The 14,092-nt window shown below is 51.7% G+C and overlaps 1 protein-coding gene across 1 annotated transcript in view; it reads left to right on the top strand.

Annotated features, from left to right (window-relative positions):
• LOC147887120 (putative clathrin assembly protein At2g01600) overlaps positions 1-12,776 on the top strand; it is a 31,839-nt gene extending 19,063 nt beyond the window's left edge. The window contains exon 15 of the mRNA XM_087394034.1: positions 11,900-12,776. Within this exon, the coding sequence (XP_087250160.1) occupies positions 11,900-12,292 (393 nt within the window). The 3' untranslated portion in view covers positions 12,293-12,776. The remainder of the gene's footprint in view (positions 1-11,899) is intronic.
• Positions 12,777-14,092: the final 1,316 nt, after the last annotated feature.

The raw sequence follows: 14,092 nt of genomic DNA, 5'->3' as shown, positions 1-14,092 counted from the left end.
TGAAAATTGATGGCCAGAACTGTCTCTGCAACTGTCTTTTTTTTTTGGGGGTTCGACAGTAACTAGATGAAGTAACCGGCTGGTTACTCTAACCAGACTGACTGGTTCTGGTTTGGTTAGTCTGCAACTAGACTAACTGGACTGGTCACAGTCTGGTTACAGTGACTAGACTAGTCTGGTTGGGTCAACTAACTGGACATGCCATGTCAGCATCTGATCTGGCTGCCAAATGTACTGCCACGTCAGCACCTGAACTGTACACTGCCACATCAGCTCACACGTGTCATTGCCACGTCGGCTTGGCTGCCATGTCATCATGCTTGCTTGCTTGTGTGCCATGTGTAAGCGCCACGTCAGCTATGGTATCCTCAGTGCCACGTTGGCTGCCATGTCAGCCTAAGGTTCAAACCTTGGTTTGCTCACTGACGTCACGCGTCGTGCCTTTTGGAGAATCCGTCACGGGACGTTCTCTGTGTGCGCCTAACCATCCTGGGCATCTGCCATCACTCATCACCTTAGTGCTTTCATCAATTTCACCTGCCCAAGTCGCCATGTATACTAAGACACACAAAAGATGCTGCGAGCGCACGAAATCTGACAGGGAATTCTTGTGGAAGTCCTTCCGTCAATTTGCTGAAGAGGTTCCACCATTCGCAGTCACGGGACCTCTTCCATTGCAATTCAGTAGTTGCTTAGCCTATGAACGCTGGCGTCGAGCACACGCACTGAGAACGTTCAGAAAATCAAACGGAAAATGTCCCAATTCAGAGATCCCGTCGGATGATTTGAACCTGTGCTAATTCACCAGACGCTTGCATTGAAGATTAATGTCGTCCACGTAGCACTACTAATTCATCATTGCACTAAAACACACCGTGCACTTTGTGTAGATCTTCCAAGTGTTAGAGGGAGCGTCGACCTATCATCTCGAGAGGCATTTCCAGCACTTGGATCGTTAGCCTCTTAAGAAAGGGCTTAATCTGAGCTCTGATACCAATGAAATCTCACGCTCATAATTTTCTGCAGAAACACTCTCAGAAGAGCTCTCTTTCTCCCTCTACACACAGCTAGGCCCCAGGACAACATGTTGGGCTGGATCCCCTCGAAGGTATTTTGTTTCTTGAAGAGAGAATTTGTTACAAAGAGTTCAGCATGGAGCTGTTTGATACAAAATCCAACGCGAATTAATATTACAAGAGCTTCAAGCTCATTTCAAATTGGCAACATGCCACTTGTCTATATTACATGCCACTAAGGGCAACTCTGGAGTCTTCGAAGCACTTGGTCACGCGAACCGCCTCCTAGATGCTTGTTAGGCTTTGTAGCGGTTAGGAAAATAACCCTTCCTAGTACCTACAACAATTAATTAAAGCGCACCACCATGGCACCCATTGATTGTTAGCGCTTTGCACGCAAAAAACACATTGTGGACTAATTCTAGTCACGGTGGGTGTCCCCACTGAACACACGTGCACATATAATAAATATATATAAATATATTTATTCTCTGGTTGACCGAGGCGCCTTAATTATAATCAAGTCTCTCCAACCGAAGTTGGCACAACTCTCCAACCGAAGTTGGCACATCTTGGTTAACCGTAGCTAATCCTCTTGGCGCATGCCAAGTCTCGTTGATCGAAGTCAATACTCTCTGACCGTAGTCAGCTCTGTGGCTCTTTGGTTACCGCAGTTAATCCTCTTGGTAATAAACCAAGTCTCCCCAACCGAAGTTAGGCTTACTTGACCAAAGTCAAGTATCTTTGACCATAGTCGATTCTTTGATCATTAAAAGAACTCTTTGACCATAATTAAAACATATGAAAACTCTTTAATTATGATCAGATAAATGGTCAACTGTACTTTGACTTAGGATATTTACATTGTGGTGACATGTCTCCAAGTATAATCTGCATGTCCATTCTTTGTTGGGTATGACGCGTCATGGGATCCGGGTTTCCTATGTCGTAGATCCGTGTGGTGATACCTGCGCGGTTTGGTTGGAAAAACTCTGTGATCATGCTCTGAGAAGAGTCTACTAGTACACCTGTCCCTGTCTCCGTGATCTGAATAAGTGCTCTCGATGTCTAATTGCCTCATGGATGAAGGCAACCAAACATCTTTGGTGTGGAAAGGCGAGGAAGCGGGAAAGTAGCCCAAAGTTGTCTTTGAAGAGGCAATAAAAGTGACCTCAGATCTCGTAGTATATTGGACACATGAAGATGAAATGATCCTCTGACTCATTCTCCTATAGCTCACAGAGTGCATATGCACCGCTCCCTAGGTACTCCCTCAGCTCTCCCGAACATCTCTGGTCTAGAAGGCGAGGAAGCGGGAGAGCAGTCCGAAGCTCTCTAAAGAGGCAACAAAAGCGACCTCATATCTCATAGTATATTGGACATCTGAAGATGAAATGCGCCTTTGACTTAGTCTCCTGTAGCTCACGCAGAGTGCATATGCGCCGCTCCCTAGGTACTCCCTCAGCTTGCCCACTCCCAATGCGAAGTTGATGGGAAGTGCCCAATGAGATCCGCTCAATGAATGTGGCAGGTGAATCCGGGTATACCTAGGAGGATCAATAAAAGCCTTGTCATAAATACATAGGTAGTGATCTATGTTGAAGCTAAGCTTCACCGGGAGTTCCTGCGGTTCCAACATTTAGACAAACTATCAGAAAAGCATTGAGCTATCAAAATTTGTGATTACTAGAACATTGCCTTTCTTTACGTCAAGATGTGATTCTATGTTGGTGAGTGGATTTCGTGGAATAATAGGGTCAGTACCTCACCTATAACATGTAAGCGGAGCTCCGTAGGAGGAGCGCAAATGGGGCTTGACACCTTGCATAGGCATGGGTGTAATATTTTTGCTGAAAAAACAGTGCTGATTATATTACTTCGAAAACAAGATACATGAGGTCAGCTTTGCAACTGACGGGGCTGCGTTCACAAATCGGACGCAGCCCAAAAAGGAAGCAAAAAAGTAAAGCTCTCTCTCACGGAGGGATCAGGCGAGTGTGAATGAACAGCCAGAGAGGTGGTGAGTAGCGCCACTGAAGGCCCTGCGAAGTATGCTCGAAGAAGAGGCCATGTGTGTCCCACTCACGGAGGAATCGTCTCCGCTTCTCCCGGCCAGCCCGGGAGTCTCCTTGTATCTGGTCCCACTGGCCTCTGAGGGTGTGTATAATCTCACTCTAGATGTCAGTCATGACCTGGCCAGTCGAAAGGGAGGTGCCACCGAGGATCTGCGCGCAGCACGAGGTCCAAATGTGCCATCCTGCGATGCTGCTAATAATCTCCCAGACTGGCTGCCTCTCCTGAGATCCTGTGCCAGCCTCTGCCAGGTGCGGCGGAATGCTCTCGAGCGGCCCCCATGTCCCCTGTGTGATAAGGAACGTGGGGTCCTGCGGACATGCCTCGAACAAGTGATGAAAACCAGGTGCGGTGTTGCACTAGCAGAACGCGCTCCAAGTGATCAAACCTAACTCCGGTGGTGCGCGAGTAAGGATCCCGAAGGTCCACTTCCACACTTCCTGGGCGCGAGTGCAGCTCCACATGCAGTGTTTTGGTGACTCCTTGTCCTCATGACAGATCTGACAACGTCCATCCTGACCAATCTGCCGCAACCAGCTCCCCACTGGAAGACCTTTGTGGGCGAGAAGCCAAAGGAAGTAGGAGATCTTCCGCGGCCGCCAGCTCTCCCACAAGGCTTTCCAGAAGGCTTGCAAAAATAGCCTGGAGATACCTTGAGCATACCAACTGGGCCGTTGGGTGGGAGGGCGGCTTTGCATCCTCTCGAGAACTCTCCTGCCCAATGTCGTGTTGTAGGCGAAGAAAGAGGTCGGCCCCTGACCTGTCACAATCGCTGGCCATCTCCACTCTCCTGGGTCCCAATCAAGCTCTGACAAGGCCCGCCCCTCCCAGAGCCAGAGTCGCCATAACTGCAGTTGATCCTGCTCTATACTGGGATCGGTTCGCCAAACCTTCCCCACGAGGCCTACGACCCGAACCCTCTGCCATGGGAGTAGGGGGTCGATGAGCACATCCTCTCTCCTGAGTCGGCCGTCCCCCATAACCGCGAAAAAGGAAAACAGAGGTGTCGTCCATCCGACCTGCAACCACCAGTGGGATGCCACGCGGGGTGAATTGTCCTAGCCAACGGTCATCACCAGGCATGAGGATCTGAAACTCGGGTGGAACCAACCAACCAACCAGCTGGAATCGCTCCGTTTATCTCCGTGCGTCTCGCCTGAGCTCCACGGGCACCTCCAGCTGCGACTGCTAGAGCAACGGTCTCCAAGTGTCTGTACGTGTCCCTCCAAACTCGAAGGGACCGGGCTGGCCCCCGCATCCATCCGTCCCACCTGATGTGTGACCTCTCCCCCAGCTGAAGGCCCTCGACATCTTTGACCTGACCGTTCTAGATGAGCGGCTGGCGATCGATCTCCTCCTGACAGCTAGGAGGGGACTGTATGAGACTGAGGCGGAGCCGCCTCCAAACCATGAGAAGGCTACGAACGAGTGGGGAGCGGGGCTGAGTGAGCGGGGCAGAAGTGAAGATCCACCTGAGGGACGGTAGCCACTCTCCACCTCGGCGCGGGACACAAGAACCGACCCCCTGCTGAAGTAACATCTTCCACGTTTGCCCCCCCAGGGTCAAACCGCGGATAACTAACTTGCCCAGCAGGGCCTGACTCTGAAGCTCTGGATCGATGACCCCCAAGCCACCCTCAGCCTGCGGAAGAATGACTGTCTGCCAGGCAACCCTGGCTCTGGTATCTCTGAGACCGTCCCCCCCAGACCACAGGAAATTTCGGACCAACCTCCTAAGTTGTGCCATGCTGGATCTCGAGAAACACCAACAAGAAGCCACATATCATGCCGTGGCTAGGAGAACCTGGTTAACTACAAGAGCACGACCTGCAAGAGAGAGCTTAGCAGTGCTCCAGAAAGCGAGCTTCCGTCGAATGGAATCTAGCACCGGGAGAAACTGCTGAGCAGGCGTGATATCGAGGCCGACTTGAAAGCCGAGATATCTAGCTGTCTGTCCCTGCGGGATCCACCTGAAACCCAAAAACCTCCCCCACTGTGAGCACGCCCCAGGGTTTGTGAGAAAACCAACTGATTTGTTCCAGTTGATTTTCGCACCGGCTGTCGAACAGAAGACCTCTAGGGCCATCCTCACCCTCTCCAGCATCATCTCATCATCCTGGACATACAGTGCTGTGTCATCTGCATACTCTGAATCCAGGAGCTCCGTGTCCTCCCTGATGGGAAGGCGAACACCCCGGATCCCGGTCGACCTCGCCCGAAGGTAGTATGTCATGGCCTCGGCGAAGAAGAGAAATAGGTAAGGAGCAAGGGGGCAACCCTGACGCACTGATCTCTCTAAACGAAATCGCTCTCCCATCCTGCTGCCGATTATGACCCTGCTGGAAGCTGTCCTGTATAACGCTGAAATACTCTGAATCCATCCTGCTGGGAACCCTAGTCGCTCCAGAGTACCCTCCAGGAAGGACCAGTCCACTCGATCGTAGGCCTTCTCAAAGTCGAGAAGTAGGATGGCTAAATGTGACCCACTGTGCTGAGCCCACTCCGCCGCCTGTGAGAAGGTGAAGACATTATCCAGGATACTGCGATCTTGGACAAAGCCTGTCTGAGTGTCATGAATGAGGTCAGGAAGTAGGGGCCGAACTCTGGCGCTGATCATCTTGGCGAGGATTTTGTAGGCAGTGGTGAGGAGAGTGATCGGGCGCCATTGACGGATCTCCTGTCGATCTCCTCCCTTCGGGATGAGGCAAATCAGTCCCGAGGAGAGGCTCTCTGGCATGTATCCGCTGCTGAAAATCCTCTGGAGGGCTGCTAGAAGGGGCTGATGGATTTGATCCCAGAAGGAGGTGAAGAAGGCGCGAGATAGCCCATCCTCGCCAGGGCATTTCTGCCCATCGATGGCCATTAAGGCCTCCAACATCTTGTCAGTAGTGAACGGTGCCAACAACGTCGCTTGCATGCTGGGCTGAACCAGGGTTGGAATATGCCTCCACACCTCCTCGCGGGAACGTCGAGTGCAAGGGGCAAGCTGCTCCTGCTGGAAAAGAGTCCTGTAGAAGTCGGTAGCTAACCCCAAGACCTCACCCGGATCAGTAACGATGTGCCCCTCCGCTGTCCTAAGACTTTGTAGCTGATCACCTGCTGCTCTCTGTCCATGCGTCCTGAAGAACTCCTTGCACATCCGGTCGCCCTTCCGAGCCCAGAATGAGAGGGAGGCGTGATAGGAAAACTCTGAACGGCGCTGGAGAGTCTCCTCAAGAAGGGCTCTGGCTCGAAGGGCTTGGATCCGAAGCTCCTCCGAGCCCGGGGCTGCCTGTTGGAGTCGCTGAATGGAAGCGAGGTCCCTACGAAGAGCTCTCTCTCTGCCCCACCACTCCTGTCGAATGTGAAGGGCTGCGAGCTGGCAAATCTGGCTGGACTCCTGCAAAGCCTGCGCCACTGAATCAACCAGATCCACGCACTCGCCCCAATCTCTGTCCCAAAGGCTACTGATACTACTGCGCACGTCCTCCCTCAAGAAGATGGAGTCGGGAATCCGGCACGAACGGGGAGGAGGGATTGAGCTGCGGAATCTAATGATAAGAGCACAGGCGCGTGGTCGGAAAGTGTCGTCCCTGGCACTATACCCGCCTGACCGCCTCTGCTGATGGCCCAATCACTGACATAAAATCTATCCAGTCTCTCCAGGAGTCTGCCTCCTTCCCTGCGGAAGCCCCACGAGAAGTCCAAGCTCCCGTGCCAACGGCGGAAGGACGGGTCTCTCCAGCTGTCCCTACCTCCTGTCGCAAAGATAAAGGAGTCCCAAGCGGACTGCTCTCCCTGAGCCATACCTGTAAACTCTGGTCCTCTGCCCTGCTGGTCCTCCAAGGTCTCCAGATTGTTGAAGTCACCTCCAACAATCTAGGAATCCATGTCTGGGAGAATCCCTGTGAGTGTCCTCCATAAGGTGGCTCTGCATCGGAGGTGTGTGGGAGCATAGATGTTGAGGATTCCTATTTTGGAACCCTCCAACTCTAGGCCTACCCAAAGGGCACGGCCTGGGATCAACGTACCATGACCAAAAACTCTCTGGGCTAACTGCTCGCACACGGAAGTACAGACATCGCCACTCCTCCCCTGTGCGTCGATCGAGGGCTCCCAATAAGTGTGAGAGCGTCCAGGGAGAATCTTCCCGCAGCTACGGGAATGAGCCACATAAAGCTTGTGCTCCTGGAGCAGAAGTATATCCAAGCGACCAATCACTGCTGGCTGAAGTTCTTGTCTCAAGATGAGCTTCCTAGGACCACGGGTGCCAGAAGAATGAAACCCGTTCACATTCCAGGAGACAAGGTGTAAGCTCATGGTGAGGACTGGTAGGCTGCGAACAACTGTCTGCTTGTGGCAGATGTCGATGAAGAAGCTTACATTTCGGAATGGAGGCGCTGACGCTTATGAGAGGGTTTGGAGGGGGAGGCGGGGTCGTCCTGCCCGTTCTTCAACACCTTTAGCAAAGGCGTAAGGCCTTTAGTGCCATGAACAAACGCTTTCTCGAGCCAACTCGAGATCTCTGAAGTAGTCATCCCGTAGAAGGCTCGGAGTTTCTGAGGGGTCCAGGCTCTGACATCTTGGGGGAGGGGCCACGATAGAGGGGGCCTGAGGATCACAATCAATCTGAAGCGTTTGGCGGCGCAAAGCCACCGCAAGCGCACGTCACCCTCGGACCACTGAGTCTCGAGAAGCTGTCCACCGGACGGGCCTACCCAGGAGCAAACCTGAGCGTGCGTCTGCTCTCTGAGAGCCTCCTAGACCGAGTCGTCTGTCCAAGTCTCGGTGCCGTCGCTGAGGAATGTGAAAGCAAAGCTAGGGCCATCCCTCGGGGCCAAGGCTGCGATCTTCCCATCCGCCCCTTTACGGAGCAGGAAGATACTGATGTCGAGACAAGCAGGGAAGGTCCCAAGGTCAGCCACATCCAAGTAGTCCCAGGGGCCAGATCTGTAGAAATCGCGAGGAAGCTCTCTCTCCTGAAGCTGAGGCCCACCAGAGTCTGCAACTGAGGGGCTAGCAGACAGGGAAGACTGCTCCATGGGTGGTGTAGATTCAGGGTGTCCTGCCTGTGGAGGGGAAGGGGGAGGTGGCTGGGGGGTAGGCGACTCAGACTCCACGGAGGCGACTAGCGGGGGGGGTGGAGGAGGGGGAGTGGGAGCTGCCCGCGGCTGAGGAACCATCGGTACAACTGACATTGCAGGAGAGCTGAGAGAGGCGGGGGGGGGGGATGGGGCTGCACCTGGGACTGGGGCTGAGAAGGAAGAGGAGGAGACTGAAGAGGAAGAGGCGGGGGCTGATGCTGCGGGTCGGGAAGAGGGGGGGTGCGACTGGGGAAGGGGTTGGGACTGAGTGGAAGGGGGCTGGGGAGCAGAAGAGAGGGGAACCTGAGGCTGTGGAGGGCAGGCTACCGTCGAAGAGGAAGCTCTCCCAGGACCCTGGGGCGGCTGCCTGTCAGGTCTCTGAGGCGCTGCTGCAGGTTGGGTAACCTCTGCCTCCTTGCCTTTTTGGGAAATCTTCTTATTCTTTCCTCTTTTCCTTCTGACCTCAGTCCAACCGCCAGCTATCTCTGGATCGGACTCCGGTTGCCTCTGCTCCTCCTGACGTGGCTGCCCGGAGGGGGGGGGAGGGGGCGGGGGGGGCCGAGAGGAACTGGAGAATCGTGGACAAATAGCAGCTAGGTGCCCAAAGCCGTGACACCTCAGGCACTGGCCTGGCTGTCCTGTGACTACCATGCTCTGGGTAATGCTGCCAGCATCTGTCACGATCTCAATCACTGCAGGGAGAGTCGCAGGGTCCGCCACAGCCACACGGACTTGGGGGGCACCTGCCGTAGTAACCGCGTCGGCGAAAGTGTCATGCATAACCCAGCCAAAGTGGGAGCCCAGGTCCCTGACAATCGGCCGTAGCTCAGCAGCAAGGCTTGGAAAAACTAGCGTCACTGGGTGGCGAGGTATGCGGAAACGAGCATCAAAATCCACTGCACTGAATCCACGGTACCAAGGGACTATCATAATGATCTTTCCATCCACAGATGTGGGGGAACCAGCAATCAGGTTGCTCGCAGCTTTCGCAGTGGAGAGTTTAAGCCAGAAGATGCCCCTTCCCATAAGGGCCACCTCCTCAATGTGGCTGTCCTCTAGCATGAGAGTGGACTGGAGCCAGTCCCTGATGGCTGATCTGGAGGGGGAATGTCCAATGACTCTGCCATAGACAGAGGTAAGGGCAAAGTCATTGGTAACCTCCTGTACCCGAGATGATTTTTGTTGCTCTGTCAAGATAACGCGGTAGGCATCTGGAGAGGGAGGGTCCGACTGGGCCTCCGGTTCCGGGCGGGGAGCTGCCATACTGCCAAGACAAACTGCGAGACCTCCTATGAAGAAGAGGCTGCCACCCAAAAAAGGGGGGGGATAGAGGAAGGGGTGGAGCCTGGGTGTGATGAAGACGGGTGGGGCGAAACGGGACGAAGCGAGTCGGGTGGGGGAGGCGGAGGCGGGAAGGTTGGAGGGCGGAGGCGGAGGCGGGAAGGTCGGAGGGCGGAGGGCGGAGGCGGGGGTCGAAGGTGAGGGGGAGGGATGGCGGTGGAAGCGAGGGCGGGAGGCTGGGAGGCGGAGGGGGCGGGGGTGGAGAGCGAGGGTGGGGGCGGAGGATGGAGGGTGGGGGGGGGGTGAAGAGGCGAGGGCGGGGGACGGCTGGGGTGGGGCGGGGCGGGGCGGGGCGGGGTGGAAGGGCTAGGGGGCGGGGCGGAAGGGCGGGAGGGGCGAGGGGCGGGCGGGTGGGGAGCGTGGCAAGGGGCGAGGGAGGCGTTGCAAGGGCAAGGTGGAGAGCGAAGCGAGGGGCGAGGGGCGGGTGGGGAGCGCAGCGAGGGGCGAGGGGGGGCGGGTGGAGAGCGAGGCGAGGGGCGAGGGGCGTAGCGAGGGGCGAGGGGCGGGTGGGGAGCGAAGCGAGGGCGTAGCGAGGGGGTGAGGTGAGGAGGAGGGGTGAGGCAGGGGGGGGCGGAGGGCGCAGCGGCGAGGGTCGAGGGCGGAGAGGCGAGGGGGTGAGGGCGGCCGAGGCGGGGGTGAGCAAGGGGGAGGTAGAGGCTGCGGGAGGGAGGGAGAGGGCTCGCAGGAGCTTTCTCTGTGGAAGACTCTACCTCTATGGCATGGGTGTAATATAGGTGTCATGTTGGCATATTCTGTAGATGCCTCATGGCCATGTGTATGGATTATTTGCTGCCACATGGACAGAGCCAGGCACATGGGCAGCCAAGGGACATTCTTCTTAGGGCTGCACTCAGGCCTTGTTTATGGGCTAAAAGGGGCACATGGGCTGGGGTAACGCCAGCTAGGTGTCTGCAAATAGGACCTTTTAAAGAGCTGGACAGGTCAGCCTGGCCAGCAGGTCAACACTGTAAACGCTTTGCTTCAAAAGCTCCTTGATAGAAGGTTTAACGAGTCTTCTTGAATACTTTTAAGCTGCTACTATGCAGTGGCATTCACTTTCTCACTACCTGCTTGCTTGCTGCTCTTGTGAATGGTCACAATGCTTTTGATGGAAATTGCTGCTGTTACAACAGTCAGGTTGTTCGGTGTCATGTGCTTTCCGGACTTGATGTTGCAGCTGCTGCTAGAAAGCGCAGAGAGCCTTCTGTGCACTGTTGAGCCTTTTCCAGGCTCTTATGACCATTTAAGTGCTTGCAGATGTGTCACCATGTTTCGGCGTCCTCTCAAACATCTTCTAGGTTGTGGATTAGCCTTTTTCCAGACTTCGCATTCTTTGCTGCTGCTACATACTAAGTTGTGTCACCTCTTCCTATAGCTTTCTGTGTTATTGTCCCAGCTCGTTGAAGTTCTAGCAAGTTCTTGCTTGCTTCTCTTGGCTCTATGCTCAATGGCATGACTTGAATTTAAGTTCATTATGAGCTTTGGGCTGCTCACTTATGTGCCCTTGCAAATTCCTGCATTAGTGATATCTGCAATATCTAGCACCTTCACTGAGCTGTTATCATGCTTTCAAGTCTTTTACTTGTTTCTAGGACCCATTACTCGGCCGCTCAAGAGTTCTACTGAATGTACGCCCTACTTGGGTGATTGTCTCTGTCTAAAGGCCTTTCTAAGCCTTGTTGAATGCTTAATCCCCCTCTGTTTTTCAAGATTAATAGAAGTGATATCTGCAATATCTAGTAATCATGCTTTCAAGTCTTTTACTTGTCTCTAGGACCGATTACTCGGCCGCTCAAGAGTTCTACTGGATGTATGTCCTACTTTGGTGATTGTCTCTGTCTAAAGGCCTTTCTAAGCCTTGTTGAATGCTTAATCCCCCTCTGTTTTTCAAGCATTAATAGAAGTTCCTTTTTGTGCAAATACCAACCCCTCCCCTCCACCAACCCCAACCCCCCCCGCACGCGTGCCCCCCAGGCTCTTTTTTAGATGTTGATGAAGCAGCTTCTGTTATCATGTTTGCGCCAAGAAAACATCACATGCTTTATAAATGAGTTCTTTTCAAAGGTTGTGAAACCAAGCTAGCCTTTAACAGGTTACAGAAGAGCAATTCTTTTTGGGAAGGTTATTTCGAATAGGTGCAGTACAGAGACTACTTTTATTGATCCTGCAAGGCGAAAGTCACATGTGATATGTTTGATACTAATAATGGCTGTACAATTTTCAAGCAGAAAGAGGATTGGCATTTTCATGTTAAGAGCATATCTGCAAATTCGTCTTTTATTTTGACAATTGCAGCGTTCAAGTTGTGGTTTAAAAATCAAGGTTAATATTTGTATAATGTCTTATATTTTAGTCTTTATCTCATACTGCTTCTCCTAACCCGTGGACATTCACCTGATATTGCAGGGTGGCGGATTCGACCAGCTTATTTTGGATAGCTTATATGAAGATGCAGCAATGAGGCGCAGTCCATACGCTTCTTCTCCGGGTGGTTACACAACTACTAATAATCCTTTTGAGACAGGTCCTAGCATGCAGGTGGGGCTTCAAGATCCTTTCATCGCATCTAGCAGGGTTGCACCACCTCCAAATGTGCAGTTGTCGGCCATGGCCCAGCAACAGCAAATCATGATGATGCAACAGCAACAGACTTTAATGCAACAACAACAAATGATGGGAGCACAGGCTGGGTCAAATCCTTTCAGTAATCCCTATGCTGTGAATGTTCCTTATGGGATTGGAACTCCTACGCAGAATCAATACCAGCACAACCCTTTTGAGAAGCCTGGATCGTTTTAATTGTCATAGAGATGTGTCATGTCATTCCCTTGTATTGATTGATTATACACACCCCCAAAGATGCCAAGGAATTGTCCAATATCACCTGGTGAGGATGTAGATTGTCGTGTGTTAATGTACTAATATCTTGTAACCTCCCAGCTGCTTATTAGACATATAATGTGCGTATTTCATCTTTCCATATGATGAAACATGCATCCAGGAGAGCGACTTTACATTACCTTCTTTGGTGGGGAAGCATCACATTGTGTCCCCAGTTGGTGGAAAGATTTTTTTTGCTCAAGTATAGACTCACAGCACTTATGTGGTAGAATGGATACTATACGATTTTACATTCGCAACTTCCTGGCAAATTTTTGCCATGAAGTTCAGAAAGGCTTGTATCATGCTAGAAGTTCCCTTGATTTGATTAAAAAGGCTACAGCAAATGTAAAATCAGACTTTATAGTTGGACTATATTTGCTTGTTATAAAAGAGTTTTGGAGTTCATGGGAATTCATTAATTGAAGCATTTTAGTGTTACCAATGATCTAGAGTGGGATATTTTTCATATGGCATTCAAAGATCTAGCTTTTTTTCTTGCATTGGGTCATCATCAGAGTCGTGAGAGAGGAGTCGGGCTGTTATCTCAACTAGCATAAGTTGTGGCTCAAGGAGTTCACTTGAGTGATTGAAGATAGTCTGTGACTGATGAAAAGAAATCATCCTTTGCCATGCATAAAAGTCTGAAGTCGTCTTATTACGATTCCAGAAAGTGATGGGTGGTGTTTTTAAACGAAACTGGCCTTTTATGGCCATGTGTGATTGGAGGTGCCCTGGATCATGTCTGTTTACACATAAATTTGCATACATAAAGATTCATAATGTCATAAATGTTGAATGATGAATTTTGCCATGTGATGGATACGCAGCCAAAACTTACATGGTAATAGGGTTGTCTAGCCTCCCCCATGTGTCTTGCCAAACCGGAATGTAGCATTTAAATGAGATATGAAGTTGGAGAAGTGTATTGATAGGCTTCATTCTAGTGCACATTGGAGGAGGCGGAGATAGAGGAGCACTTTGTTGGGATATGTGTTCAAGGGCTTGCTAGGTACATGTGTTCATTCACTAGCAGTCATATGGTTGTGTGTGTGTGTGTGTGTGTGTAGAAGAGGCACACTTAGTGTCATAGACCATGACACAGGTGATGATGTAATGCAAAGGCTCCCACATGAGGTGGTGCCTATGATTGTGGAGTCCCTATGATTTAGGAGTTACTTCCATTGATGTAGGAGAGGCGCCATTGATTTAGGCCACCCTCCATTTATATAAAAGAGGGATTTTCCTCTCAAATCAATAGAACATCCATTGCTACATCTTTTGTGTTGTCACTCCTCTTGCCACAATGCATCTATTTTTTCCCACGTTCGAACATTTGGTATCAGAGCCATTTCGACCTCCATGAGCATCTAGAGCTTTTAAAATTGCCTTGTCATCTCTTCCCCATCTCTCTCCTTCTTCATGCTTTCTTTTATCTCTTTTCCCAAATTTTTCAAGTGCTTGTTCTCGCTTTGCAGGCGATCATTTTGTGAGCCCTTTGAGATGGCTATAGCAACCCTCATTCCTTAGCATCCAACCTCCGTCTTCTATTGTTTCCGGCATGCCATCGAAGCTTCTTTCACAGGAGCATACGGTTGGGAGGCAGTGCCATCTATTGTATCAGTTCTACAGTAATCAAATTTTAGATTCTCCATACTATCTTGTTTTCTCTCTTGCGTATGAGATCTTGTTATCTGTTGAGCACAGACGACGTATTAT

The sequence above is a fragment of the Dipteris shenzhenensis genome, chromosome 23, assembly GCF_047967505.1.
Source record: "Dipteris shenzhenensis isolate YYH24624 ecotype China chromosome 23, Dip_SZ_1.0, whole genome shotgun sequence".
Classification (NCBI taxonomy): domain Eukaryota; kingdom Viridiplantae; phylum Streptophyta; class Polypodiopsida; order Gleicheniales; family Dipteridaceae; genus Dipteris; species Dipteris shenzhenensis.
The sequence above is the reverse complement of the archived record's forward strand: the minus strand, read 5'-3'. Positions and strand labels throughout refer to the sequence as shown.